At 41.7% G+C, this 26,653-nt stretch overlaps 1 protein-coding gene across 2 annotated transcripts in view; it reads left to right on the top strand.

Moving 5' to 3' along the window:
* Window positions 1-821: 821 nt before the first annotated feature.
* The window catches only part of UBL3 (ubiquitin like 3), an 82,568-nt gene continuing 56,736 nt past the window's right edge, over window positions 822-26,653 (top strand). Inside the window, exon 1 of one of the 2 annotated variants that reach the window (XM_079775644.1) lies at window positions 822-1,842. In XM_079775644.1, coding sequence (XP_079631770.1) covers window positions 1,816-1,842 — 27 coding nt within the window. In that variant the 5' untranslated portion in view covers window positions 822-1,815. Of the gene's footprint in view, window positions 1,843-1,952; window positions 2,375-26,653 lie in introns of those variants that run through there. The other variant, XM_079775645.1, reaches the window with a different exon arrangement.

Raw genomic sequence — 26,653 nt, 5'->3', positions numbered from 1 at the left:
TCCTAAGATATGCTGCCAAAGCACTTAGAGAGATATGAATATGGATTCAGAGAGACATTTGTGTTTTCTGCATTTTGTTCCTAAATCTGGGGTAGACATATTCTTCATGTGTTTTGAATGGTATTATTTGGTGCTATTTGCTAATCACTGCAGGTATATAGGTTTTCAATTACATTTTGAGTTAAATAGAATTTAGAGACTGGCCTGGTAAACGAATGAATCCTCGCTTAGTTTGTAGTAGCTATTTCCTGATGTAGTTTTGGCACTATTCACTATTACAGTTTTTGGTAATTTCAATTAATTACATCGTAGCTCTACGGCCCTGGGTCTTCAGGAAACACGTGTTCAAACATTTTCCCTGCTTAATAAGATCCATGTTCCTGTTGAACTTGCACAGCCTCATTGGAAATCAATGATTGCCTCTGATCTTCCAAATGTAATGCTGAGACTCAGGAAATCACTACACAAAATGCTTTCAGATTGCAGGATGTGGAGAGCTCTCTGTCATTAAAACGAATGATTCTGCTTAGAAGTAAACCATATTTTAAATCTGTATGTATAGTGTATATGAGGGAACTTCTCTGTGCAGAATTATTCACCCCCAGCCCCCCGCCCCGCCCCGCCCCGCCCCGCCCCAAATAATTCTCCAGGTCACACCTAACTTCTGGGCCACAGCTTGGCAAAAGCTAGCTTTCCTTTCCTAGCAACTGTTACTAGGAGGGGCGTGGCTTCGAAGTCGGGCGAGGGAGCGTGAACTACACTTCCCGTGATGCTTCAGGGCAGCCTCCGTGGTGATGCACTTGGTGTCCGCGAGGGGGACGGGGGCGGCGGCCGCTAGTGGGGGGCGAGCTCCCGGAGTCCCCGACTCGCGTTCCGGCAGCTGCAGCCGCCATGTTGGCTTGAGGGGCGATGACAGGAGGCGGCTGCGGCGTTTGGCACTGAGAAGTGGAGGCGAGACCGAGCTCTGAGAGGAAGCCGTTCCGGACTGAGGAGAGGGAGGGCCGGCCTCTTCCGGGGACCGGCTGGAATCGGTGTCGCGGGACCTCGCAAGGCCGGGGAGGGGAGGGGAGGCCGGGGAGGCGAGCGGAGCGGCGAAGACGATGCGCCCCGAGAGCCGCTGCGGCCCGGAGGCGCCCGCGGCCTGAGCCCCGAGGGGCCGTGTGGGTCCCTGCCCGACCCGAGCTCCCGTCCCCCGCGCGTCGCCGCGGGCTTCGGGCCTTGGCTCCCCACGAGTTAAATGCCCTTGAGCGCGGCTCCGGGCGGCCCGGCCCCTGGCCCCGGCGGCGCGAGGTAAGCCGTTTCCCCCGCCGGCCACTCAGAGCTCACGCGTCCATGTGTAGCCGCATAGTTATCTGTGTACCTCCCGCCGGGGCATTTTGCTGCTTAATGAGGACTGGACTCGGGCGCGCGTGTGAATCACCGCCGGCCCACGAAGGAGGAAGGCGCACTTAACCCCCTCCCACCGCTCCGTGCCCGTGTGTCACTCGGCGCAGTCCACCTGGCGCGGCCGGTCCCGGGGCTCCTGCTGCTGACGACGACGACGACGACGGGGCTGCTGCCTCCGAGCGACCTGCGCTCCGGCCGCTGGGCTCCTGGGGATCGCTGCTCCGCGCGGAACCTCGGCCAGGCCGCGGCTTGGGCTCCCAAAGCACTTAGTTTTTGGAAAGCACATCACGGACTACCCGAGATCGTTATCGGTGATTTCTGTGGCTTGAAGACCTCTGCACCTTTTTGTTGGTTGTGTTTTGTTTTGTTTGTTTTTGTTTTGTTTTGTTTTTTTTTGCGTGGACGTCTGGGTGTATATCAAGTGGCAAGATGTCCAGTAATGTCCCGGCGGATATGGTGAGTGAAGGCTAAGTTACGACACACTTTGATTTAATTGTGGTTTCCAATCTTGTTTAATCTGAAAGGATGCAGACGTGGGGGCGAGTTTGCATGGGACTGTTGAAAAGCCGTCGCGCTGGGAGATTTGGAGAAGTTGGAGGTTCCGGTTCCCCCCTTTTAGCAAGCAGTGCTTGTAGTGTGGGGTTTCTCATTTGGTTGCGTTTTTCAGATCACTAAAGGCAATGGAGAAGTGGGGAAGTCGGGGAAATGTAACGAGGTAGCTTTCAGTGGAGGAGATCTCTTTGCTAGAAGCCTCTGAACAGTGTCTCTTGTATCTTAAAGCTTCGGAGAACGTCAGTGACAGTGGGCAGAGCCAGGGGCGGGCGTCCCCCCCAGAGACTGAGGTTGACAGGAAAACGGAATCTGTGACACTGGCGAGCTCATTACTGCACTGGGTGCAGACTTGGTCTTTGCGAGAACAGGGTCGTGTATCTCGCCGAGAAAAAGTCCACGAGAATTTGCAGTGACTTTTTTGAAGTGTGGCGAACAAGTAAGGCAACCAATATTAAGATGTTTGGGAATTTTCACAAATCTAGGCTCACCGTATATTGGGACTTTTAATGAATATTTCAGGACTTTTAGTACCAAATATTTGGTAGTACCTATTACGTCATTGGACTTTTAAACGCTAATAAAACACATTATTGAGCTTTGATCCTTGACTGTTGAGAACTCGAAACGAAAAGCATTCTTTAACGTTGCTTTTCTTTTTGTTTGTAAACGTTAAGTTTGTGAGTTTGTTGACCAACAGTAGTAACCATGTAGACTTACCGTGCTGGAGGTGGGTTTGTGTGAGTGTGAAATTACATTTTGCAGTCCTAGGGATAAACATAATGCAATTAACAAGAAGATGGATAATCTTGTTTATAAAAGAATTGCTGTTAACATAGTTACGTTCCATTTGAGTGTTCATGTATTCCAGCCAAAAAGTAAAATTGAACTTTGTTGATTACATTTTAAAATCTCAGATGTTTCTATAGGAGCAAACCTCAGTTACAGATTTTAAAATAATTTAAAAAATTAAATGACCCTAAGTGGTGTATTTTGACCTTGGTTTAAAGACATTTTGCTTATGTTGGATTTCCATTGAAGGTGCTATTTAAATGTGAAGGAACCACAACATTCTGTCTTTTGGGTGACCACGCAGCAACCTTACACTCTCCTTCCTGAGTTTTAAAACTCTTGCTTTGTCCTTTGGGTTTTCCCTTTCCTCCTGCTGTGCACACAGAAGAATATTCTTCTGCCCACTTAAGGAGATAACTGGACATGGTTTCCTCCACCCCTCTCTAGAAGTTGCCTGGAGAGGTCTCTGGGCTGAGCTGGGAAATGCTGTTTCTTGTTCGGTAGGTGCTTGGGCTCATCACCTCCAGCAAAAATTTGATCTCCATTAGGCCACCATTTTATATCATCCTGCACCCTGCAAGATACGTGCACTATTGTATCAGAGAGTTAGAATGAAATAGATTTGTGTCATTAAAACAGTACCATTACTTTCTTTAGTCCCAGTGATGATGAAAAGCTGAAATGTGCATAGCATCAATCACATTGAAATGATTTAGGAAATACTGTTTCCATGTCAGAGGGAAGGTTTGGAAGCTAATGTTTGTTTGGATCATGGGACTGGGAAATAGTGGCAAGGTTTTTATTAATAGCTGCAATTATAAAATGTAATTATTTCTGGCCTTAATGATTCTGTGGTGCTTTGAGATCCTTTGATTAAAGGTGATATGCAAGGGCACAGCAGTATTATATAATAAACATATAATATCTTGATGCTGTTTCAGAGTGTATCTAAGGTACAGCTCAGATGAGATTGTTGTGCGTATTAGGTCTTGTTTTCTAGCTGTTGAACTTGTTGAAGGTCCATAGATTTCCCCCCCGCCCCCCCCCCCATGTTAAAAAGCCTTTTAAGCCTTTATTTGCTATTACTTCACATTTTTATTTAAGAAATACCTTCATTTGATATGCTCCTAGAATTCTTGACTTTTTGAAATATAACATGGTAAATACTGGTTAGAAGTTGTTGATTAAGTGCTTAATATTTTTAAGCTCTTCATAGCAGTAATGGCAGTTAATTTGTTTTTATTCCTGACTTGAAGTGAGAACAATTTTACCACTGTGAAAAGCCTCAGCCTTCCCACCCCCACCACTTTCTACAATCTGACATTTTTCTTGCAGCATAACTCTAAATTGATCAGGATATGTGCTCTTGCAAGTATGAATACATACATTTTTGCTAGGTGCAGTAAAATTTTCACTGTTTTCTAAGTGCTGACAGCTAGTATGTGCTACTTAGAAACAAATGTTGCGCTCTTTTCCATGATAATGGTGCTTGTCAATTGTATAGGAAAATCCTATTTAGGAGATGAGGTGGGCCAGTGAAGTTGCAACCCTGCCATGTTTTCATTAGAGATAATTTATTCTTGAGCTACAGTAATTGCTAAATCAATTGATGTTTTTGGAAAGTCTTATGGCAATGATTGTGATTCACTTTAAAATAGATTTTTAGCATCTTCTTTATTTTGTAAATATAACTCACATTATAAAATTTATTTTTAAACATTCAGTAAAATTTTGTGTTTTTATATTCCAAATTTAGCAAGTTGATTTTTTGGAAGGGGAGTAGCATCCCAAGGGAATGGATTTGCTGTACTGTTTTAAAAAAATAATTTGCAGTTGATGCTTTTCCTATTAACATTCTGTAAATGTGTTCTGTAAATAATATACATGTGTTTTCATAAAATATTGGCTTTTCTTTTGTTGAGAGTGATTGAGTTTGAACTGAGATTTACTTCCAGCATAATAACTTGTGAAAAAAATCTGAGAATATCTGAACAGAATATTATAATGCATTTATATAAGTGATTCACTGCCTTTTTTTTTTTCCAGCCAAATCATAGGTCATGATGGGACAATATTCATTGTTTATAATTGTAGCGTGAATGATGTTAATGACTGTAGGTTTTCTGAAAGATAATGTTTACTCTATTTGTTACTAATAAGGCCTAAGGCTTGGTAGATAGCTAGTACTTTTATTTTCTGGATTAGGAGAGTTATTAATAAATTGTATTTATAAAAGTATTATATAAAACATTTGAGTTACTATTTAGAGCTTTGGACTTAAAATTGTACTTGATGATATCTATAAAATTGAAAACTCTACCTGAGAGGAATTGATAATTAGAGAATAATGGCAGAGCAATTTTGGTATTTGAAACATTTTAGGTGATAAATTAGTTTAAAAAGCCCTGTATCCTTTTGAACTGTTAATGTAGAAATTGTAGCAGATGTAAACATTTTAGTCTGGGGTTAAATGAGATAATGATAATTTGAATTTTTTCAGTACTTAATGAATTTATTGTAATGTTATATCTCTTCCATTTGTGGGAGAAATAAATATTGGAGCCCTCTGGTGGACAGGAAATTACTAAAATGAATTTCTTTTCAAAGTAAACTTTTATCACTTTTCCAACTTAAAGTAGAATGACAGGTATAGAATATATTAGGGGAAAAGGCCATGCTAGAAAAAGGTCCAGAGAATAGAAAATTGTTAACTTTGACAAAAGAGTATATTAAGATCTAGTGCCCCAAATTTTCCATTTAATTATAGCTCCTTTTAATTTTTCTTTCTCTTGCTAGAGCACTTATTTTAAGACTAAGTTGAGAGGTTTTATGAATGAAGCTAAAGGGTACCAGTTCTATATAGAAGTGTGTGACGATGAACAAACAGCTTAATAAATTACGAGTCTCAAATGGAAACTTTCTCTAAATTGTTTTACTCGAATTGTCTTATATTTGGTGTTCTGAATTATTTGTTTTTATTAACGCAAGTAGCAAATTATTTCCCTCAGCTTTCAATGCCCTTTCTGGCTCTGAATCCTCCAGTTCATGTCCCTTTCCTGTGAAAATAGTTTTTAGTTCATCTTTCCTTCCTGTAAAACATTTTCTATCAGTATATTTGAGATTCTTTTATGATGCCAAATTTATATGGATATGTATCTTATATTTACATCTCTTGTACTTTCTAATGCAGAATAGACATTTAAAAACTGGTTGAGTGATTTCTTGACTCGTGAAGCATTACTTTGTTACCTATGGGAAAAGTAGATTTGTTCAATACTACAACAACTACTACTACTACTAATGGTATTAAATATGAAGTCTATGATGTTTGCTTCTATTACTACTTTGAGTATTAAAAAATATTTTAATATTAAGGTTTGAAGTTATTTAAATTAGTGGATAACGTATTAATGGCTCCACTGGTTTTCATAATTGGAACAGTAAATGTATTTTAGGAGACTGAAGTATGTGCTTCTTAAATATGCTTTTTAAGAATTCCTCTCAGTTGTGGGTAAAATTGAAAGAGACTATAGAATTTATGGTAACTGGAATCTCTGGGTGAGAGATTCTGAATCAGTAAATTTTTGAATATATGAAGGTTGTTTTTGGAAATATCCCAATCTAATAATTTTGAATGACATATGTATGCATAATTTAACTTACATTTGGTGACTTAGAGCCATTATTTCAATATCATTGATTCAATTCAATTATTGTTCATTGAGTACTTCTCTGTGTAATGAAGTATCATTCTATAAACTATAACTGTCATACCCTCTGCACCTAATATAAGTTGTGAAGCTTTTGCTCCTTCACTAGTTCAGTAATTTACTAAATTTGATGAGGAAAGTCAACTGAGATATAAAAATTAAAATATTAGAACTTCTGTTTAATTTTTGCTCCCAAAAGGGGGAAGAACTGGCTTTTATATGAATTATGGATTGGCTCTAAGACTATTTTAGGTTCAAATCCAGGTGATTACAATGGCTGAATGTGGTTTGTTGATGAAAGATGTGGGAATTCTGTAATATAGAGATCAATAATAGCACCATGAGCTTCTCCAAGTTCTTGCATTTTTTCTTTTATAGTATACTAGAGGCCCAATGCACAAAATTTGGGCAAGAGTAGGCTTTCCCTCACCTGGCTTCCCTCTGGCACTCAGGCCCCAGGCTTCCCTCCGGCCACAGACAGGCATCCAGGACCTGGGCTTCCTTCCGGCCTCCAGCAGGCACCAGGGACTTGGGCTTCCCTCGCAGCCCTGGCTTCATCCAGAAGGTCATCCGGAAGGACATCCGGTCTAATTAGCATACTATGCTTTTATTATTATAGATTATTATAGACTAGAGGCCTGGTGCACAGATTCGTGCACCAGTGGGGTCCCTCGGCCTGACCCGCGGCCTCTTGCAATCCGGAACCCCTTTGGGGATGACGGACTGCCGGTTTCAGCCTGATCTATGTAGGCCAGGCCCAGGGACGCCTCCTATGCACGAATCTGTGACCCGGCCTCTAGTATGCATATAAGATCTTTGGTTAATCTCTTCCCACCCTCCCCCACTTCCCTCAGAGATTCATCAGCGTGTTTTATGTTTCCATGCCTGTGCGTTGAGTGTCTGCCCCCTGGTGGTCAGTGCATGTCATAGTTACTGGTTGAATGGTCACTTAGACTTTTATATATATAGATTATATAGTTATTTTAAAAATGCTTTTTAAAAGTATGTATACTTTATGTTGAGATAAGAGCAGAGGTTCACTTTAAAAGTATTTAGAAGAGTTATAGAACTCTAAGCTGCATTATGTATTTTTATTTTACAAAAGATTAATATTCTAGATGCCGATTTTTTTCAGGTTGACAAGAAGCTATCAATAGTATGCTACCTAGCAGATATTTTTGAGAAATCAAATACTAGGTTGTTTCTTCAAGGCAAAATTGACATTTCAACCAATAAATGAGAAAGTACCTTCTTTTCACAAGAAACTAAATGTTATGGAGAGAATATTTTGAAAACATGTTTAGGTATTTCCAGTATGTTGAAAAATCTTCCTTACAGAGAATTTCAGTGGACTTTGAATTCCATTTTTTTGAAACATAAAAAGTAACACATTTTGCTTAGTTTTCAAAAATATATGACATCAAAAAAAATAAAATTTTAATAACATTGACATCAGGTAACTGACTTAATAAAAGCTTGTGCATATTTGGTGATAGAATAGAAAAATGATATGATTTAGTAAACCAGTAAGCAACATATTCTTTTATATTGATTTATGCCTCTTAGTGAGCTAGGTTTTTCAGTTTTGACTATTTCAGCTCTTAAAATCAAATGTCAAAATACATTGAACTTTGCAATTTGGGAAACCAAGATTTTAAAAAACAGAAGCGTATTCAATAACAGTGCTTTCACTTAACATATTAATAGTATTTTTAGTGATTGCAAGATTAAAACAAATTAGTATTTTGAATAGTTAACATATATAATATACATAAATACATGATTTATAAATGAATATGCATATATCAGAAGTATATGCTCAAGTACTTTATATTTGGGATTTTCAGTCAAAAATTTTTTTTGAAGCCATTGCATAAGATAACAAAATTGCTGAGTATTTTAAGTTCTTGTGCTTGATAATTACAGTTTTTCTGTCTCTTGCCTTGTTGAGCAATTATATTTTTCTGTGGTCAGTATGCCTACTTATCCCTCTCTATTTACAGTTGCTGACTCTTATTTGCTCTGGTGTGGAAACCAGATTTTCAAAGTTTATTAGAATAAAGTGTGTTAAAACTGAGGAAATAGTGTCTGAATAGAATTTTCAGGAGACACCCTATGGCAGAGTGTATGATCTTTATTTCATGGACAACCAAGAGATCTGTTTACTTGAGGGGCTTATTTTTTAAATTTTTTTTATTTTCTTAAATTTCTTTATTAATTAAGGTATTACATGTGTCCTTATTCCCCCATCCCCCCCCCAACCGCCCCTTACCCCCCTGTTGTCTGTGTCCATTGGTTAGGCTTATATGCATGCATACAAGTCCTTTGGTTGTTCTCTCCCCCTTACCCCCACCCTCCCCTACCTTCCCTGAGGTTTGACAGTCTGATTGATGTTTCTCTGTCTCTGGATCTGTTTTTGTTCATCAGTTTATGTTGTTCATTATTTTCCATAAAGAGTGAGATCATGTGATATTTATCTTTCTCTGCCTGGCTTATTTCACTTAGCATAATGCTCTCCAGCTCCATCCATGTTGTTGCAAATGGTAAGAACTCCTTTTTACTGCAGCGTAGTGTTCCATTGTGTAGATGTACCACAGTTTTTTAATCCACTCATCTGCTGATGGGCACTTAGGCTGTTTCCAAGTCTTAGCTATTGTAAATTGTGCTGCTCTGAACATAGGGGTGCATGTATCCTTTCTGATTGGTGTTTCTAGTTTCCTGGTATATATTCCTAGAAGTGGGATCACTGGGTCAAATGGGAGTTCCATTTTCAGTTTTTGGAGGAAACTCCATACTGTTCTCCACGGTGGCTGCACCAGTCTGCATTCCCACCAGCAGTACACGAGGGTTCCTTTTTCTCCCCATCCTCGCCAAAACTTGTCGTTTGTTGATTTGTTGATGATAGCCATTCTGACAGGTGTGAGTTGGTACCGCATTGTTGTTTTGATTTGCATCTCTCGGATGATTAGTGACTTTGAGCATGTTTTCATATGTCTCTTGGCCTTCCTTCTGTCCTCTTTCGAAAAGTGTCTATTTAGGCCCATTGCCCATTTTTTGACTGGGTTCTTTATCTTCCTTTTGTTAAGTTGTATGAGTTCCCTGTAAATGTTGGAGATTAAACCCTTATTGGTGACATCATTGGCAAATATGTTCTCCCATGCAGTGGGCTTTCTTGTTGTTTTGTTGATGGTTTCCTTTGCTGTGCAAAAGCTTTTTATTTTGATGTAGTCTCATTTGTTTATTTTCTCTTTAGTTTCCATTGCCCTAGGAGCAGTATCAGTGAAGAAATTGCTTCGACATATGTCTGCGATTTTGCTGCCTGTGAATTCCTCTAGTATTTTTATGGTTTCCCGTCTTATGTTTAGTCCTGTATCCATTTTGAGTTTATTTTTGTGTATGGTGTAAGTTGGTGGTCTAGTTTCATTTTTTTGCATGTATCTGTCCAATTTTCCCAACATTTATTGAAGAGACTGTCTTGGCTCCATTGTATGTTCATGCCTCATTTGTCAAATATTAATTGAGCATAGTGGTTTGGGTCGACTTCTGGGTTCTCTATTCTATTCCATTGATCTATATGTCTGTTCTTGTGCCAGTACCAGGCTGTTTTGAGAAGAGTGGCTTTGTAATACAGCTTGGTATCTGGTATTGAGATCCCACCTACTTTGTTCTTCTTTCTCAGGATTGCTGCAGCTATTCGGGGTCATTTTTTATTCCAGATGAATTTTTGGAAAGTTCGTTATAGATCTGTGAAATATGCCATTGCTATTTTAATGGGGAGTGCATTGAATTTATAGTTGCTTTGGGTAGTATGGATATTTTGATGATGTTGATTCTACCAGTTCTTGAACACGGTATGTTCTTCCATCTGTTTATGTCTTCCTCTATCTCTTTTTTTAGTGTCCTGTAGTTTTCCGTGTATAGGTCTTTTACCTTCTTAGTTAAGTTTATTCCTAGGTATCTTAATTTTTTTGGTGCGATGGTAAATGGGATTGCTTTTTCAGTCTCTCTTTCTGTAAGTTCATTATTGGTGTATAGAAATGCCATAGATTTATTGGCGTTAATTCTGTATCCTGCTACATTGCCGAATTCATTTATTAAGTCTAATAATTTTTTGATGGAGTTTTTAGGGTTTTCTATTTACAGTATCATGTCATCTGCAAATAAGGACAGTTTTACTTCTTCTTTTCCAATTTGGATGCCTTTTATTTCTTCTTGTCTGATCTCAATGGCTAGTACTTCCAGCACTATGTCGAACAGGAGTGGTGAAAGTGGGCATCCCTATCTCATTCCTGTTCTTAGGGGAAATTGTTTTAGTTTTTGCCCATTGAGTATGAAGTTGGTTGTGGGTTTGTCATATATGGCTTTTATTATGTTGAGGTATGATCCTTCTATTCCCACCTTGCTGAGAGTTTTTATCAAGAAAGGCTGTTGGATTTTGTCAAATGCTTTTTCTGTATCAATTGATATGAGTATGTGATTTTTATCTCTCAATTTGTTTATGTGATATATCATGTTTATTGATTTGCGAATATTGAACCATCCTTGCATCCCCGGGATAAATCCTACTTGGTCATGGTGTATGATCTTTCTGATGTACTGCTGGATCTGATTTGCTAGAATTTTGTTGAGGATTTTGGCATCTGTGTTCATGAGGGATGTTGGCCTGTAATTCTCTTTCATTGTGTTATCTTTATCTGGTTTTGGTATTAGGGTGATGCTGGCTTCATAGAAGGAGCTTGGAAGTGTTCCTTCCTCTTGAATTTTCTGGAATAGTCTGAGGAGGATAGGTTTTAGTTCTTCCTTGAATGTTTGGTAAAACTCCCCTGTGAAGCCTTCTGGGCCCGGGCTTTTGTTTGCTGGAAGCTTTTTGATGACTGCTTCAATTTCTTCCATAGTTATCAGCCTATTGAGATTTTTAGAATCTTCCTGAGTGAGTTTTGGAAGGTTGTATTTTTCTAGGAATATGTCCATTTCGTCCAGGTTGTCTAGTTTGCTAGAATAGAGTGGTTCATAGTATTTTTTAACAATCCTTTGTTTTTCTATGGGGTCTGTTGTTATTTCACCTTTTTCATTTCTGATTTTGTTTATTTGGGTCCTCTCTCTCTGCTTCTTGGTGAACCTGGCTAGAGGTCCGTCAATCTTATTTATCCTTTCAATAAACCAGCTCTTGGTTTCATTGTTCTTTTGTTTTGTTTTGTTTTGTTTTGTTTTGTTTTGTTTTTTGGCCTCTATGTCATTCATTTCTGCTCTGATCTTTATTATTTCCTTCCTTCTGCTCACCGTGGGCTTTTCTTGTTGCTCTCTTTCTAATTCTTTGAGTTGTAGAGTTAGATGATTCATTACCATTTTTTCTTCTTTTTTGAGGTAGGCCTGTAGAGCTATAAACTTCCCTCTCAGGACTGCTTTCATTGAGTCCCACAGCATTTGCATTGTTGTGTTTTTATTGTCATTAGTCTCCAGGATGTTTTAAATTTCTTATTTGATCTCATTGGTAACCCAGTCATTGTTTAATAGAATGCTATTCAGCTTCCAAGTGTTTGAATTTTTTGGAATGTTTTTATTGTAGTTTATTTCTAATATTATGCCATTGTGGTCTGAGAAAAATGCTTGATATGATTTCAATCTTCTTGAATTTGGGGAGACTTTGCTTGTGCCTGAATATGTGGTCTATTTTTGAAAATGTCCCATGTACAGTTGAGAAGAACGTATATTCCATGGCTTTGGGATGAAATGCTCTGAAGATGTCAATTAGGTCCATCTGATCTAGTGAGTAATTTAGAATTGCTGTTTCTTTGCTGATTTTTTGTCTAGAGGATTTATCCAGTGATGTCAGTGGTGTATTAAAGTCCCCTACTATAATTGTATTGTTGTCAATCTCTCCCTTGATATCTTCCAGGAGTTTTTTTTATGTATTTGGGTGCTCCTGCATTGGGTGCATATATGTTTACCAGAGTTCTATCCTCTTGTTGTATTGATCCCTTTATTACTATGAAGTGGCCTTCCTTATCTCTTCTTATGGCCTTTACTTTGAGGTCCATTTTGTCAGATATAAGTACTGCTATCCCAGCTTTTTTTTTCATTTCCATTTGCCTGAAAGATGTTTTTCCATTCCTTCACTTTCAATCTGTGTGAGTGAGGGGCTTATTTTTTGGCATTAAGCATGTTTTGCAGAGATGTAGATTTTTGATAGTGACAAACTATGTAGATGATTAAAAAATAAAATTACATGTTTATAGCTTTATTTTATACTCATAGGGGAGAGAAGCTAATAGTGGTTCTGCACTTGCTATTCACCAGGCACATGCTTGGCATTTTACATGATAACATTTCCTCTAATCCTCACAGTGATCCAGGGTAAATACAGTTGGTATATAGATAAAACTGCTACTGCCCACTAGGTGAAGACCACCAGGGATGCATCTGTAGTGGAACACATTAGGTTTGTTTATTTGCTGCAGCAAGGAAGAACACATACCTGAGGAACCCTTAGTAGTTTCAGGAAGAGGGATTGAACAAGTTTTTGGTAACATTAGTTAGAGACCAGGGTAAGTAGAGACTAGCTCTGGATGGAATGCTGTCACCCATGAAGTGGAAGTACGTTAGTGATTAGATGTCATAGCCATCTTTGTTTAAGAGGCAGGAGAAATGAATGGGTTTGTGGTAGATCTTTAGTCATTTTGGAGCTGTAGCATGGCCCTGAGAGAAATTGTTATCAATGGTCTTCTCTTGGCCTTGTCTGTTTTTAAGAAACATCACAGTGTGATTATCAGCAGAGATGATTTTTATTTTCTCAAAGCCTAGGTTTATAGAGGTTCATACTAGCTACATGACCTCAAGGAGCTTCTTTGAGGTCATATAGCTAGTAAAACGTAGAGCTAGGATAAGAATTTGGATCTGATGGTAATAGTGATAAACATATTAAGCCCTTATCCCCTGCCATACATGAGCAAATCTTGCTAAATCCTTCAGGCACACTTTCCTAAGCAGAATATCTCAGATTCCTTCCCAAGACCTTGTTTCATGTAGTCACTGCTGATTACTCTGAGTTAGCATGGTCCAGTAGAGATAACACTTACTTAAATATGTTTGCAAACTAATATATATATATATATATATATATATATATATATATATATATACACACACACATACATACATACATATACACACACACACACACACTCTCTGGGTTGGAATTATTTTAATGAAGGTAAATTGTTTTATTGCTAAAATTAAAGGGAGTTTTCTATATAGTCTTTGGAACTTTGAGTTCTCTTGTGTATCTCATATAGAGAAAAGAATTTTTCCCTATAAACTTACCACTTTGAATGCAGAAACTATATTGTTTTATATATGTAAAACAGATTGATATGCAACGATTTAGTGCTTTTAGGGTATTTTGTTTTTTTTCTTTATGCTATAACTGCTTATGTATGATGCAAATTTTCTGTTGATTTGTTTAAATCTATTTATGGTGTAAATAAAATACATACATGGCAATTTTCTATGACTAGATTTTGAGAAGGAAATGTTCTTTCCACTAAAGAAAATTGTCCAAGTTAGGCATTATATTTTTGTGAATTTAAATTAAGATGGCAATTCATCGTGTCTAGACAAAATGTTCTCTCATGATACATGTTTAATTTTCGTTACTTTCAAATAAAATTAGTGCCTTTGCCTTAGAAATATTCCTGCTTTTGTATCCTGCCTCTTTCATTTAGTAATATATCAGGAACAGCTACCATACCTATAATTATAGAACCACATGATTTTGAATGGATTCTGATAGATGTACATAAATTGTTTAGCTGATTCCATAGTCATGCATATTTAAAAGCTATTATAAATGAAATAATGCATATTTTAAAACATATCTCTATACTTGTCAGATAATTTTCTTAGGATGAAATTCTTAAGAATATAGTTGCTGTGTGTTGGATATGTGTTAAAAATTTGGTGGGTTGGAGGAGACACATATTTACTGATTTCAAAATATCCTTGAATTTCTGGATAAACCTCACTTCATTATGCATTATCTTCTTTATATGCTAGATTATATTTCATTTACAATGTTTGCAATTTTCATGAACAAGATTGACTAGCAATTTTAATTTCTTGTAAAGTCTGACAGATTTAGGCATCAGGATTATGCTGACTTCATAAAATAAGCTGGAAGATGTAGTTTTACTCTCTGGAAGAGTTTGTGAAGATCGATTTTATTTCATCCGTAAATGTTTGGAAGAATTCGCTAGTGAAGCCATCTTGAGTTTTCTTGGGGAATATTGATTCAATTTCTTTATTACATATAGGACTATTCACATTTTATATTGTCAGTTTTGACAAATTTTGATTTTCAAGGGATTTGTCCATTTTATCTAAATTTTCTTATTTGGCTTAAAATTTTTCACAATATTTTTATTATCTTTTTGATGTTTGTAATAGTATCTGCTTTGTAAAATCTGTTGGTAATTTTGTGCTTTCTGCTTATCAGTCAGTTTTTTAAAGCCAACTTTTAGATTTAAATTTTTAAAAAATTTTCTGTTGGGTACTACTTTCACCTTTATTCTGTTTTTTATTTTTAACTAGAAGCCCAGTGCATGAAATTCGTGCACGGAGGGGGGTCGTTTCTCAGCCCAGCCTGTACCCTCTCCAATCTGGGACCCCTGGAGGGATGTCCGACTGCCCGTTTAGGCCCGATCCCGGTGGGATCAGGCCTAAACGGGCAGTCGGACATCCCTCTCACAATCCAGAACTGCTGGCTCCCAACTGCTTGCCTGCCTGCCTTCCTGATTGCCCCTAACCACTTCTGCCTGCCAGCCTGATCACCCCCTAACCACTCCGCTGGCAGCCTGTTTGCCCCCAACTTCCCTCCTCTGCTGGCCTGGTCACCCCTAACTGCCCTCTCCTGCAGGGTTGATCACCTCCAACTGCCCTCCATTGCAGGCCTGGTCCTTCTCAACTGCCCTCCCTTGCAGGCCGGGTGCCTCCCAACTGCCCTCTCCTGCTGGCCATCTTGTGTCCACATGGGGGCAGGATCTTTGACCACATGGGGCAGCTATATTGTGTGTTGCAGTGATGATCAATCTGCATATTACTCTTTTATTAGATAGGATAGAGGCCTGGTACAGGGGTGGGGGCCAGCTGGTTTGCCCTGAAGGGTGTCCCTGATCAGGGTGGGGGTTCCCTTGGGGCGTGGGGTGGCCTGAGCGAGGGGCCTATGGTGGTTTGCATGCCAGCCATGCCCCCTGGCAACCCAAGCGGAGGCCCTGGTATCTGGAATTTATTTTCCTTCTACAATTGAAACTTTGTAGCCTCGAGCAGAGCAAAGCTTTGCTTCCCCTGTTGCCGCCGGCAACCCTGGCCTGCTCTCTCAAGCTCCATTCTGACGCCATTTCTGTTTGAATTTGTTTACCTTCTATAATTGAAACTTTGTAGCTTGAGTGGAGGCTTAGGCCTGCAGCGGCTGGCGGAAAGCTTGTTTCCCTCTGTTGCCTGGGAAACCTTGCTCTCTGTGGCTGTAGCCATCTTGGATGGGTTAATTTGCATACTTGCTCTGATTGGATGGTGGGTGTGGCTTGTGGGCGTGGCTTGTGGGTGTGTTGGCGGTGTGGTCAATTTACATATTTGTCTATTATTAGGTAGGATTAACTTGTTGGTTTTTTTTCAGGTTTCTTTCCCTTTTTTTTTATTGATTAAGGTATTACATATGTGTCCTTATCTCCCCTTTGCCCCCCACCCCACTCCCGTTTATGCCCTCACCCCCCTGGTGTCTATGTCCATTGGTTATGCTTACAAGTTTCTTGAGATGGGTACTCAAATCATTGATGATCAGTCTTTTTTTCATTTATGCATTTCAGTCTGATATTTCCATATAAATGCAACTTTAGCTGAATCTCACAAGTCTGATATATTTTTATTTATCACTTAATTCAAAATACTTTGAAAATTCCACTGTGATTTCTTCTTTGATCCATGGGTTATTTAGAAATAGTATAATGTACAATATCTAAGCATTTGGGGATTTTTTTTTTAGCTATAATTTTGTTGATATTCAGTTTAATAGTACTGTGGTCTTAGGATTATTTTTTCTATGATTCTAATCGTGAGTAACTTGTTATTTGCTTTATAGTTAATTTTAGAAAATTGAGTGTGGTGTGCTTAATATTTAAATCAAATTTGTTAATTATGTTCAAAGCCTTATTTTGGGGGGTTTGTAATCAATTTAGAGAAGTGTGTTAAAATCTTCAACTGTGTGAGGATTTTTCTCTATGTTTTTTTAGTTACCTCAAATTTTGCCTCATATATTTTGAGGCTAAGTTAATGGCTGCAAATAAATTTATGATTATTGTTCAGCATCTCTTGATTGCATCATTTTCTTTTGTGCTTAATTTAATCTCGTGTTATTTTGTACAGTAACATACTGTATAGGCTTATGGCCTAGGAGTAATAGGCTACAACATATGGCCTAGGTGTGCAGTAGGCTATGCCATACAGGTTTGTGTAAGTACACTCTGTGATGTTCACACAGTATGAAATAATATTTCTCAGAACCTATCCTGTGGTTAAGAGGCACCTGATTGTATTGTGAACTTATGTGTGGCTTTTATTGTAATTCTGCATGGCATTTGTAGAGTGTCTTGAATCTATGGTTTGCTGTCTTTTTTTTCACTTTGGGAATTTTCTAAGCTGGTATTCTTTAAATATTGTTTCTATTTAAATTCTCTCCTTTACCTCTGGGACTACAGTTACATGTATGTTAGGTCATTTCATAGTTTCCATCCTCCCTTCCCCCACTGTGTATCAGATTTGATATTTTTCACTGATCTATCTTCAAGTTCACTTATCATGTCTTTTCTGTCCCATATCCAGGTATACCCAATTATTGAGTTCTTCAGTTTGGATTTTGTATTTTCAGTCTTAAAATTTACACAGATTCAAGTTCTCATGATGTTTTCATCTACTTTTTGGTTATATTAATCATGGTTGTAATATTCTTGTCTGATGACTCTAATATCTAGATCATCCATGAGCCTGTTTCAGTTGTCTGGGTTTTCGATCATTTGATCCTTTTTTGTAGAATGCCTGGTAATGTTTTATTAACATTGTGATGAAAAATTATAGAGGAGCAGAATGATATTATCTTTCGATAGGATTTCATATTCTCTGGCAGGGCAGTTAAAAAAACATGGATCACTTTGATTCATCAGTGATTGATATGACATAAGGCGGAATTCAGGGCAATCAAGAGATTCAGATAGACTCACTCCTAGTGCGTAGTGCTTATGAGGTTTCACTTGAAAGTTTGGAGTATTTACTAAGATTTGTCTTTTGTGGCAGGCCCTGAATTCCAAGTGGTGTGAAGCTGATAAAAGCTGTGCTTAGCTTTTTTAGCCTCTTTGCAGCATCTTTTCATTGAGTTTTCCTGTCTGTCAGTTCTGTTGTCTATGATTCAGCATATTCCTTCTTGAAGGGCAAAAACTGAGCAGAATATAGGGCTCATTCTTTTATCTGGGAGCCTCAATTTCTGGCTACTGTGGTAGTGCATAATTTCAATTTTTGTCTTCCTTACCCAGTGAAACTGATACCAGGGCCTGGATGTTGTTTTCTGTGTGGCTCTGTTCCCTGTACTGGGAATTGGCAGATAACTCAAGGGGGAAAAGTAGGGATGTTCTCAATGTGTTCCCTTCTCTAAGAGCTCTTGATCCCTAATGTCCTGGCACTCTTAATTGCTCTCTCCATATCTCAAATAGCAGGGTTTTTGTTTGTTAGTTTTGTATTTTATTTCTCACTTTCATAGTTGTTTTCAGTGGGAAATTTGGTCTGATATTGCTATTCTTTCATAGCTTGACCCAATTGCCCTTTCTTTTTGTATAGCTAAAATTAATTAAATAATTAACCATGGCACCATCAGCCAAACAGTTTGCTTAAGGTAGACATCTAGGAGTCATCCTTGATACCTCTCTTTCCCTCATCCCCAAATTCAATCTATTTCAAAATATATCTGGAATCCATCAACTTTATTTTCATACTACCACCCTGTTGCAAGCCATCTCTCTCTCCTGGACTGCTGTATTGGTCTTGGGAGTAATTCTTTCATTTCTGTTCACATTCCCCTGTAATACATTTTCCAGAAATAGCTTGAGTGATCTTTATGAGACATTAATTGAATTATCTTTTCCTCTGAAAAACAGGAAATTTCAGCAGGTTCCCATCCTATATAATAAAAGCCTAATATGCTAAGTGTCTGGTCATCCATTCAATCAATCAAAGCCTAATATGCTAATGATATGCTAAGGCCTCTCAACTGCTTTCTGTCATGTGCACTGACGACCAGGGGGCAGACAGTCGACCGGTCCAGTCGCTATGATGTGCACTGACCACCAGGGGGCAGACAGTTGACTGATTGACCAGTCGCTATGATGTGCTGACCACTACGGGGCAGACAGTTGACCGGTCGACCAGTCACTATGATGTGCACTGACCACCAGGGGGCAGATGCTCTGACTGGTAGATTAGCTTGCTGCTGGGATCCAGCTGATCAGGACTGATCGAAACGGGCCGGACATGTCCTGGAGCCGTCCTACAGTCCCTCCCCAGCTGGTCAACCTCCCATGTCCCTCTCCGGCCCCGATCATGGGTGGGAGGTAATCAACCAAAGACCATCCTATATAATCAAAGGCTAATATGCAAATCGACCTAACGGTGGAACGACTGGTCACTATGATGCGCACTGACCACCAGGGGGCAGACGCTCAACGCAGGAGCTTCCACCTGGTGGTCAGTGCTGCACTCCCACAAGGGGGAGCGCCACTCAGCCAGAAGCCTGGCTCATGGCTGGCGAGCACAGCCCTGGTAGTGGCATCCTCTCCGTGTCAGTTGGACATCCCCCGAGGGATCCTGGACTCCTAGAGAGTGCAGGCCAGGCTGAGGGAACCCCCCCCCCCCAGTGCATGAATTTCGTGTACTGGGCCTCTAGTTGAAAAATAAATTCTCGTGGCATAAGATCACAGATCCTTACCAAGGCCCTGCAGAGTTCTGTAACATCTGGCTCCTGTGTGTCTCTATGATCTTACCTCATTGGCTTAATATGCTTCCACTAGAGGCCCAGTGCACGAAATTTGTGCACAGGTAGGGTCCCTAGGCCTGGCCAGAGATCAGGACCAATCTGTGGGGCGACTGGCACCCACCTTGGTCAGCCTGGTGCCACCTGCTCGCCAGCCCCACCCCCCCACCACCGCTGCCGGTCGTCTCCCTCTGGGGGGTGATGCAGGGCAATCAGAGTGGGGGGGTGGGGGAGGGGGCTTGCTGGCACCAGCCTTGACTGGCCTGGGGCCTGAGGGCTAAGGGGAGTTCCTGCATTGAGCACCTGCCCCTTAGTGGTCAGTGTGCATCATAGTGATCGGTCGTTCTGCCAGTCATTCTGCTGTTCGGTTGATTTGCATATTATGCTTTTATTATATAGGATTATACTGGGTTCCTCTCAGTTCCTCACATAAGCCAAAAGCTCTTCATATAGCTGGGCTGAGCTTTTGCATGTTATCATCAGTGTGTTGCCTAAAACACTTACCAGTATACTGTGTGTGTGTGTGTGTGTGTGTGTGTGTGTGTGTGTGTGTGTGTGTGTTTTACATTTAGGTCTAGGACTCATTTTGAGTTAATTTTTATGACACTTCCACACCCTCATATTGGTAATGCTTCCTTAGGTTTTCTGTACTCAGAAACACTTTTTAAAAAATATATTTTTATTGATTTCAGAGAGGAAGGGAGAGAGAGAGAAGGAGATAGAAACATCAATGATGATAGAGAATCATTGATTAGCTGTCTCCTGCACACCCTCTATTGGGGATAGAGCCCGAAACCTGGGCATGTGCCCTTGACCAGAATCGAACCAGGAACCCTTTAGTCTGCAGGCTGACGCTCTATCCACTAAGCCAGTGGTCAGCAAACTCATTAGTCAACAGAACCAAATATCAACAGTACAACGATTGAAATTTCTTTTGAGAGCCGAAAACCGACTTCTGCGCATGGGCCACAAAGTTTCAATCGCACTGTACGTTTTAATCGCACAGATATTTTGTGGAAGAGCCACACTCAAGGGGCCAAAGAACCGCATGTGGCTCGCGAGCCGCAGTTTGCCGACCACTGCACTAAGCCAAACCGGCCAGGGCAGAAACAATTTTCCTGACCACATCTAAAGTTGAATTTTCTCTCTCCCTTTCTGTCTCAGGTCCTTACTGGCTTTCTCCATAGCACTTGTCACATGTTGCAATTCATTTGTTTGTCTTTCCAGTAGTCCATACATTCTGAGAGTAGGTATGTGTCTTTTTCACTTGCCACCGTAGCCAGCATCTGGAATGGCACCTTTTGTGTAGTAGGTAGTTTCTTCATGAATATTTGTGGATTAAAGGAGTAAATGACTGTGATAGACGCTATGCCAAACTTATTACTTAAAATATATTTAATCCCCCCCAAAAAATCTCAGAACAAGTCTATCAGGTAGGTAGGTGCTAGTGTTAACATTTTATTAATGAGGAAAATGAGGCATAATCATTGTGTTCTTGGATTTTTTTATTTTTCTAACTTTTTGGCCATTCTTTACCTTTCTTATGTCATATCCTTTTCCTATAACACTATATTTTAAAGCTAATGGCTATGATTATACTAATATTCCAGTATTTCAATTTTAGCTACTTGCCTTCGCTTAACATCTAATAATAGCCAAAATGTCAGAAAAGAAATTAGAAATTTGGAAAATCGAGAAAGTGTTAATACTTAAAGTGGTATATTTGTGGTTTGTCTATCAAGTATTGTGAATGATATTTCAAGCTATAAAATTCTCTCATTACTTTGTAACTATAAATAGACTGTTACAATCCTATCTAATAATAGAGTAATATGTAAATTACCATCACTCCGCTACGCCCACAATTGGGCCAGCGGAGGCGCAGGGGGCGGGACTTGGGGTGGCCGGGGTGGCCGATTGGTGACGCTGGGGTGCGACGGATGGCAGGCAAGTGGCGGTCGGCTCCTGCGATCCGGGACGCTGGGGTGTGGCCAAGCCCAAGGCCAGAAAAGCCTCCACAGGAGGCTTTTCCAGCCTTGGGCAAAAGCGAAGAGCCTGCGACGGATGGCAGGCAACTGGTGGTCGGCTCTTGCCACAACCAGAGGCTGACCAACTGGAAGTCAGTGCTGGCCCCGCCCCCAAGCAAGTGGTTAGGGGCAATCAGGCAGGCAGAGGGGTTAGGGGTGATCAGGTAGGCAGAGCAGTGTTTAGGGGTGATCAGATAGGCAGGCAAGTGGATAGGGGTGATCAGGTAGGCAGACCAGTGGTTAGGGTTGATCAGGCAGGTAGGTTAGTGCTTAGGGGCAATCAGGTAGGCAGACAACCCCTTGCATGGCTGGCCCCACCCCTCAGCAAAGAAAGAGGGAGGCCCAGGCCAGCCAATCCATTGCACCCCAGCCTGTCGCCTGCAGAGGGAGGCCACTGGTGGCAGGGAGGGGAGGCAGTGCTGCACAGATGGCAAGCAGTGGCAGCGGCGGGGGCGGGGCCAGCTTCCTGCAGACCTGGGAAGGAAAGACCCGATAGGCCCTGATCTCAGGCCAGGCCTAGGGACCCTACCCGAGGGGTCCCGGATTGTGAGAGGGTGGTTGGGCTGAGGGACGCCCCGAGTGCATGAATCTTCATGCACTGGGCCTCTAGTTATGTATATTTGAATATGTTATATGTATAAAATATATATTTTAAGAAAACTTTGAGCCTTTTTTACTTAAAAGACTGTTTAGTTATACAGATTTTTAATTTTGACACTCAAAATAATCAGTAGAATTTCCATGTTAGATATTTTATATCTATAGTCTACATGTAATAATCCTGCTCTTTTTATTCTTGCTCTTTGCATTATTCATTCAATCAAATCAACAAGTATCTGTTGAACACATGCTATATGCCAGGCACTGTTTTAGGCTCTGGTGTGCAGCGGTGAATGAAACAAAACAAAATAGGTAAGTAAAATGTATAGAATGTTAGATATTGATAAGTACTATAGATAATAAAGAAGGAGAGGGTTGGAAAGTACTAAGAGAGTATGCCTGTGTTGTCCAATTTTAAATAGTATGATCAAGGGAGAGGTCACTAAGATGTTGACATTTGTACAGAGGTCTGAAGGAGATGGGAACAAGCAATCCAGATATCTTGGGGAATCCCCTTACAGACAGAGAGATTATTGCCTCTTGATTTCTTGGTTCCTTTACAGTTTCTCTCTTTCTTCTACTAGTCCTTCCCTTAAATTTTTGTATTTCTCGAGGGTTTTTGTTTTCTTCCCTTCTCTGTGATCTAAGTGGTCATTACCTTATTCAGTAATTTGTGCAACAAATATTTATTAGACACTATTGTGCCAGATAGGTTCTGTCAGGAGTTAGAGCCAGTTTTTTTGTAATGTCTCAAATCAATTTCCTCTTCTTTACCTTCAATCAGTCTTCATCCAGATATGTTCCCTTTATTTATCTACCACTGTCTGAATTTCACTCTTTCCCCAAATTTGTCTTTTGAAAACACAAACCTCATCATTTGTTGATTTACTTAATAAAGGCTGGAAGGCAGGGTGGGTGGGTGGGAAGAGATCAACCAAAGAACTTATGTGCAGATAGTGTAGTGAAGGCCTGGGGCGGGGAAGGAAGGGTAGGGTGGGCTAGAAAGGGTCAATGGGGAAAAGGGACAGATGTAATACTTTCAACAATAAAGATTTTTAATAAATAAATAAAGTTGTCTGTCACTTACAGACTGGTCCAGGCCAAATGTTTAGATGGTGGTGTTAAGAATCTTAGTAATTGGGCTGTGATCCAGCCTCATCTTCTGCTGTTGTCCCCTTGTATGTACCTTACATTTGAGTTGTAATGAATCCTCTGCTTGCCCACAAATCTTTCCATTAACTTTTATGCTTACCTCTTGCATCCTGGCTTCTTAGCCTTCCCTTTCTGCTTAGAATGTACCTCTCCTCTCCCTTTTTGCTCCATTGGCACATGAGACTTGTTTTCAATTGAAGCTTTAATTTCTTGGTCATGCCTTCACCCTTTGCCAGATCCTTAGCCACTATAGGTATAGCATATGCTGGGAGCTCCAGACCCAAAATGACAGTTGAGGCAAAGCTGTCTCCTAGGATGGACTAAGGGAAAATAGCCAGAGTGGCAGAACAGCTTCCCCTCCTTCTCACTCCCCTTTCCCCCCCTCCCCCGAGCTGCCAGCAGTGTAAGGCATCAAGTCCAGAGTGACAGAGCTAACTTAAAGCCTGTGTGTATATCAGCATCTGGTTCTGACAGCCCAGAGATTACTAGGTAGTGGTGAGTGTCAGCATTAATTGCTATATCATTCATTATAACACCTGTTGAATAAGGCCAAGTCTGCAAAAAAGGCTAGGGAAAAGGATTGGAATCCTAGCTAATTGGTCTGAAATTCAGAGTTGGGCCCCTTAACAATTACTCTCTCATAAATATTATTACCTCTACTCTAGAACTTGTAAATATTTTGTTTTCTACACTAGACAGATATATGCTCTTTTAAGGCATAGAGAAGCCTCTTACTAATTTTTTATATCCCTGTGCCTAGCATGGTGCCTACCTACACATAGAGAATACTCAATAAAGGTTCAATCAGCACTGCAGCTTTGTCCAGTAGAACTTTCTGGGATGATTCTAATGTTATTTTTCTCTGTTGTCCAATAAGGTACCTGTGGCTAGTATAACTGAGGAACTGAGATTTTTTAGTCATCTGGCTAATGACTACTATGTTGTAAAGTGCAATTATATGTAGTTTACGTAAATCTTTCAGTGGACTAAAGAGATCTCTGATTTTTTGTGGAAAGGGGACTTGTATCCCAAATGGTCCCTGATTGCTAAGCTTTAGGTTTTACATTGTGATTTTTTCGTTCTCTCAATGTCAGCATCTGTTTTTTTGCTATTATTATTATACTAGAAGCCCGGTGCATGAAATTCGTGCACGGCGGGGGGTTGTCCCTCAGCCCAGCCTGCACCCTCTCCAATCTGGGACTCCTGGAGGGATGTCCGACTGCCCGTTTAGGCCCGATCCTGATGGGATCGGGCCTAAACGGGCAGTCGGACATCCCTCTCACAATCCAGGACTGCTGGCTCCCAACTGCTTGCCTGCCTGCCTTCCTGATTGCCCCTAACCGCTTCTGCCTGCCAGCCTGATCACCCCCTAACCACTCCGCTGCCAGCCTGGTTGATGCTTAACTGCTCCCCTGCCAGCCTGTTTGCCCCCAACTTCCCTCCTCTGCCAGCCTGGTCACCCCTAACTGCCCTCTCCTGCAGGGTTGATCACCTCCAACTGCCCTCCCTTGCAAGCCTGGTCCCTCTCAACTGCCCTCCCTTGCAGGCCGGGTGCCTCCCAACTGCCCTCTCCTGCTGGCCATCTTGTAGTGGCCATCTTGTGTCCACATTGGGGCAGGATCTTTGACCACATGGGGGCAGCTATATCGTGTGTTGCAGTGATGATCAATCTGTATATTACTCTTTTATTAGATAGGATAGAGGCCTGGTGCACAGGTGGGGCCAGCTGGTTTGCCCTGAAGGGTGTCACAGATAAGGGTGGGGGTTCCCTTGGGGTGTGGGGCGGCCTGAGCGAGGGGCCTGTGGTGGTTTGCAGGCCGGCCACGCCTCCTGGCAGCCCAAGGGGAGGCTCTGGTATCTGGAATTTATTTTCCTTCTACAATTGAAACTTTGTAGCCTGGGGCGGCAGCCATTTCTGGGGCGGCAGCCATTTCTGTGGCAGTTAATTCACCTTCTACAATTGAAACTTTGTTGCCTTAAGCGGGTAAGCCCGGCCAGGGTGTGCGGAAAGCTTTGCTTCCCCTGTTGCCGCCGGCAACCCCTCAAGCTCCATTCTGCCGCCATTTGTTTCAATTTGTTTACCTTCTATAATTGAAACTTTGTAGCTTGAGTGGAGGCTTAGGCCTGCAACGGCTGTGGAAAGCTTGGCTTGCTCTGTTGCCTGGGAAACCTTGCTCTCTGTGGCTGTAGCCATCTTGGATTGGGGTTAATTTTCATACTCGCCCTGATTGGCTGGTGGGCGTGGCTTGGCTGGTGGGCGTGGCTTATGTAGCAGAGTGATGGTTAATTTGCATATTACCGGTTTATTAGAGAGGACTAGAAGCCCGGTGCATGAAATTCGTGCACGGGGGTGGGGGGGGACGGTCCCCTCAGCCCAGCCTGCACCCTCTCCAATCCAGGACCCCTTGGGGGATGTCTGACTGCCGGTTTAGACCCCATCCCCAGAGGCCCGATCCCCAGGATTGGGCCTAAACCGGCAGTCGGACATCCCTCTCATAATCCTGGACTGCTGGCTCCTAATCGCTCACCTGCCTGCCTGCCTGGTCACCCCTAACTGCTCCCCCCACTGCCGGCCTGGTCGCTCCTAACTGCCCTCTGCTGCTGGCCAGGTTGCCCCTAACTGCACCCACCCTGCCGACCTGCTCGCTCCTAACTCCCCCTCCCCCACCGGCCTGGTCAACCCTTTCTGCCCCCCCCCCCACTGGCCTGGTTGCCCCCAACTGCCCCCCTCTACCAGCCTGGTTGCCCCTAACTGCCTCCCCTACCAGCCTGGTCACCTCTTACTGACCCCCCTGCTGGCCTGGTTGCCCCAACTGCCCCCCCCCCCCCCCCCCCGCTGCCTGATCATCCCCAACTGCTCTCCCTGTCGTCCTGGTCGCCCCACGCAGACTGCTTGTTCAGTCGTTTGGTCGTCCTTCACTTACCCCCCTGCCAGCCTGGTCATAGGTAGCCATCTTGTGAGGGCCTGAGGGTCAATTTGCATATTACCTCTTTATTATATAGGATGTATACTAGAGGCCCAGTGCATGAATTCATGCACAGTGGGGTCCGGCTGGCCTGGCCCCAATCAGGGAGGATTGGGGCCGGGCCTGTCAGGAGGAGGAGATGGTGGGAGGTTGGCCAGCCAGCCTGCCCCAATTGGCGCCCGATCAGGGCTGGGCCAGCTGTGGGGAGGGGCTGAGGGTGATTGTCCAGCAGGCCCTGCCCCCAATTGGGGTGGGAGGGCCAATTGGGGGTCAGCGGCTGGGGGAGGGGGCATGGGTGGTTTGCTGGCCGGCCCTGCCCATGATCCGAGTTGGGAGCCGATTGGGGTGGTGGGGGCCCATCGGGGTCAGGACTGGTCTGGGGGCGGGGCCTCAGGTGAGTGGCTGCCC

This window comes from Cnephaeus nilssonii, assembly GCF_951640355.1.
Source record: "Cnephaeus nilssonii genome assembly, chromosome: 6".
Classification (NCBI taxonomy): Eukaryota; Metazoa; Chordata; class Mammalia; order Chiroptera; family Vespertilionidae; genus Cnephaeus; species Cnephaeus nilssonii.
The sequence above is the reverse complement of the archived record's forward strand: the minus strand, read 5'-3'. Positions and strand labels throughout refer to the sequence as shown.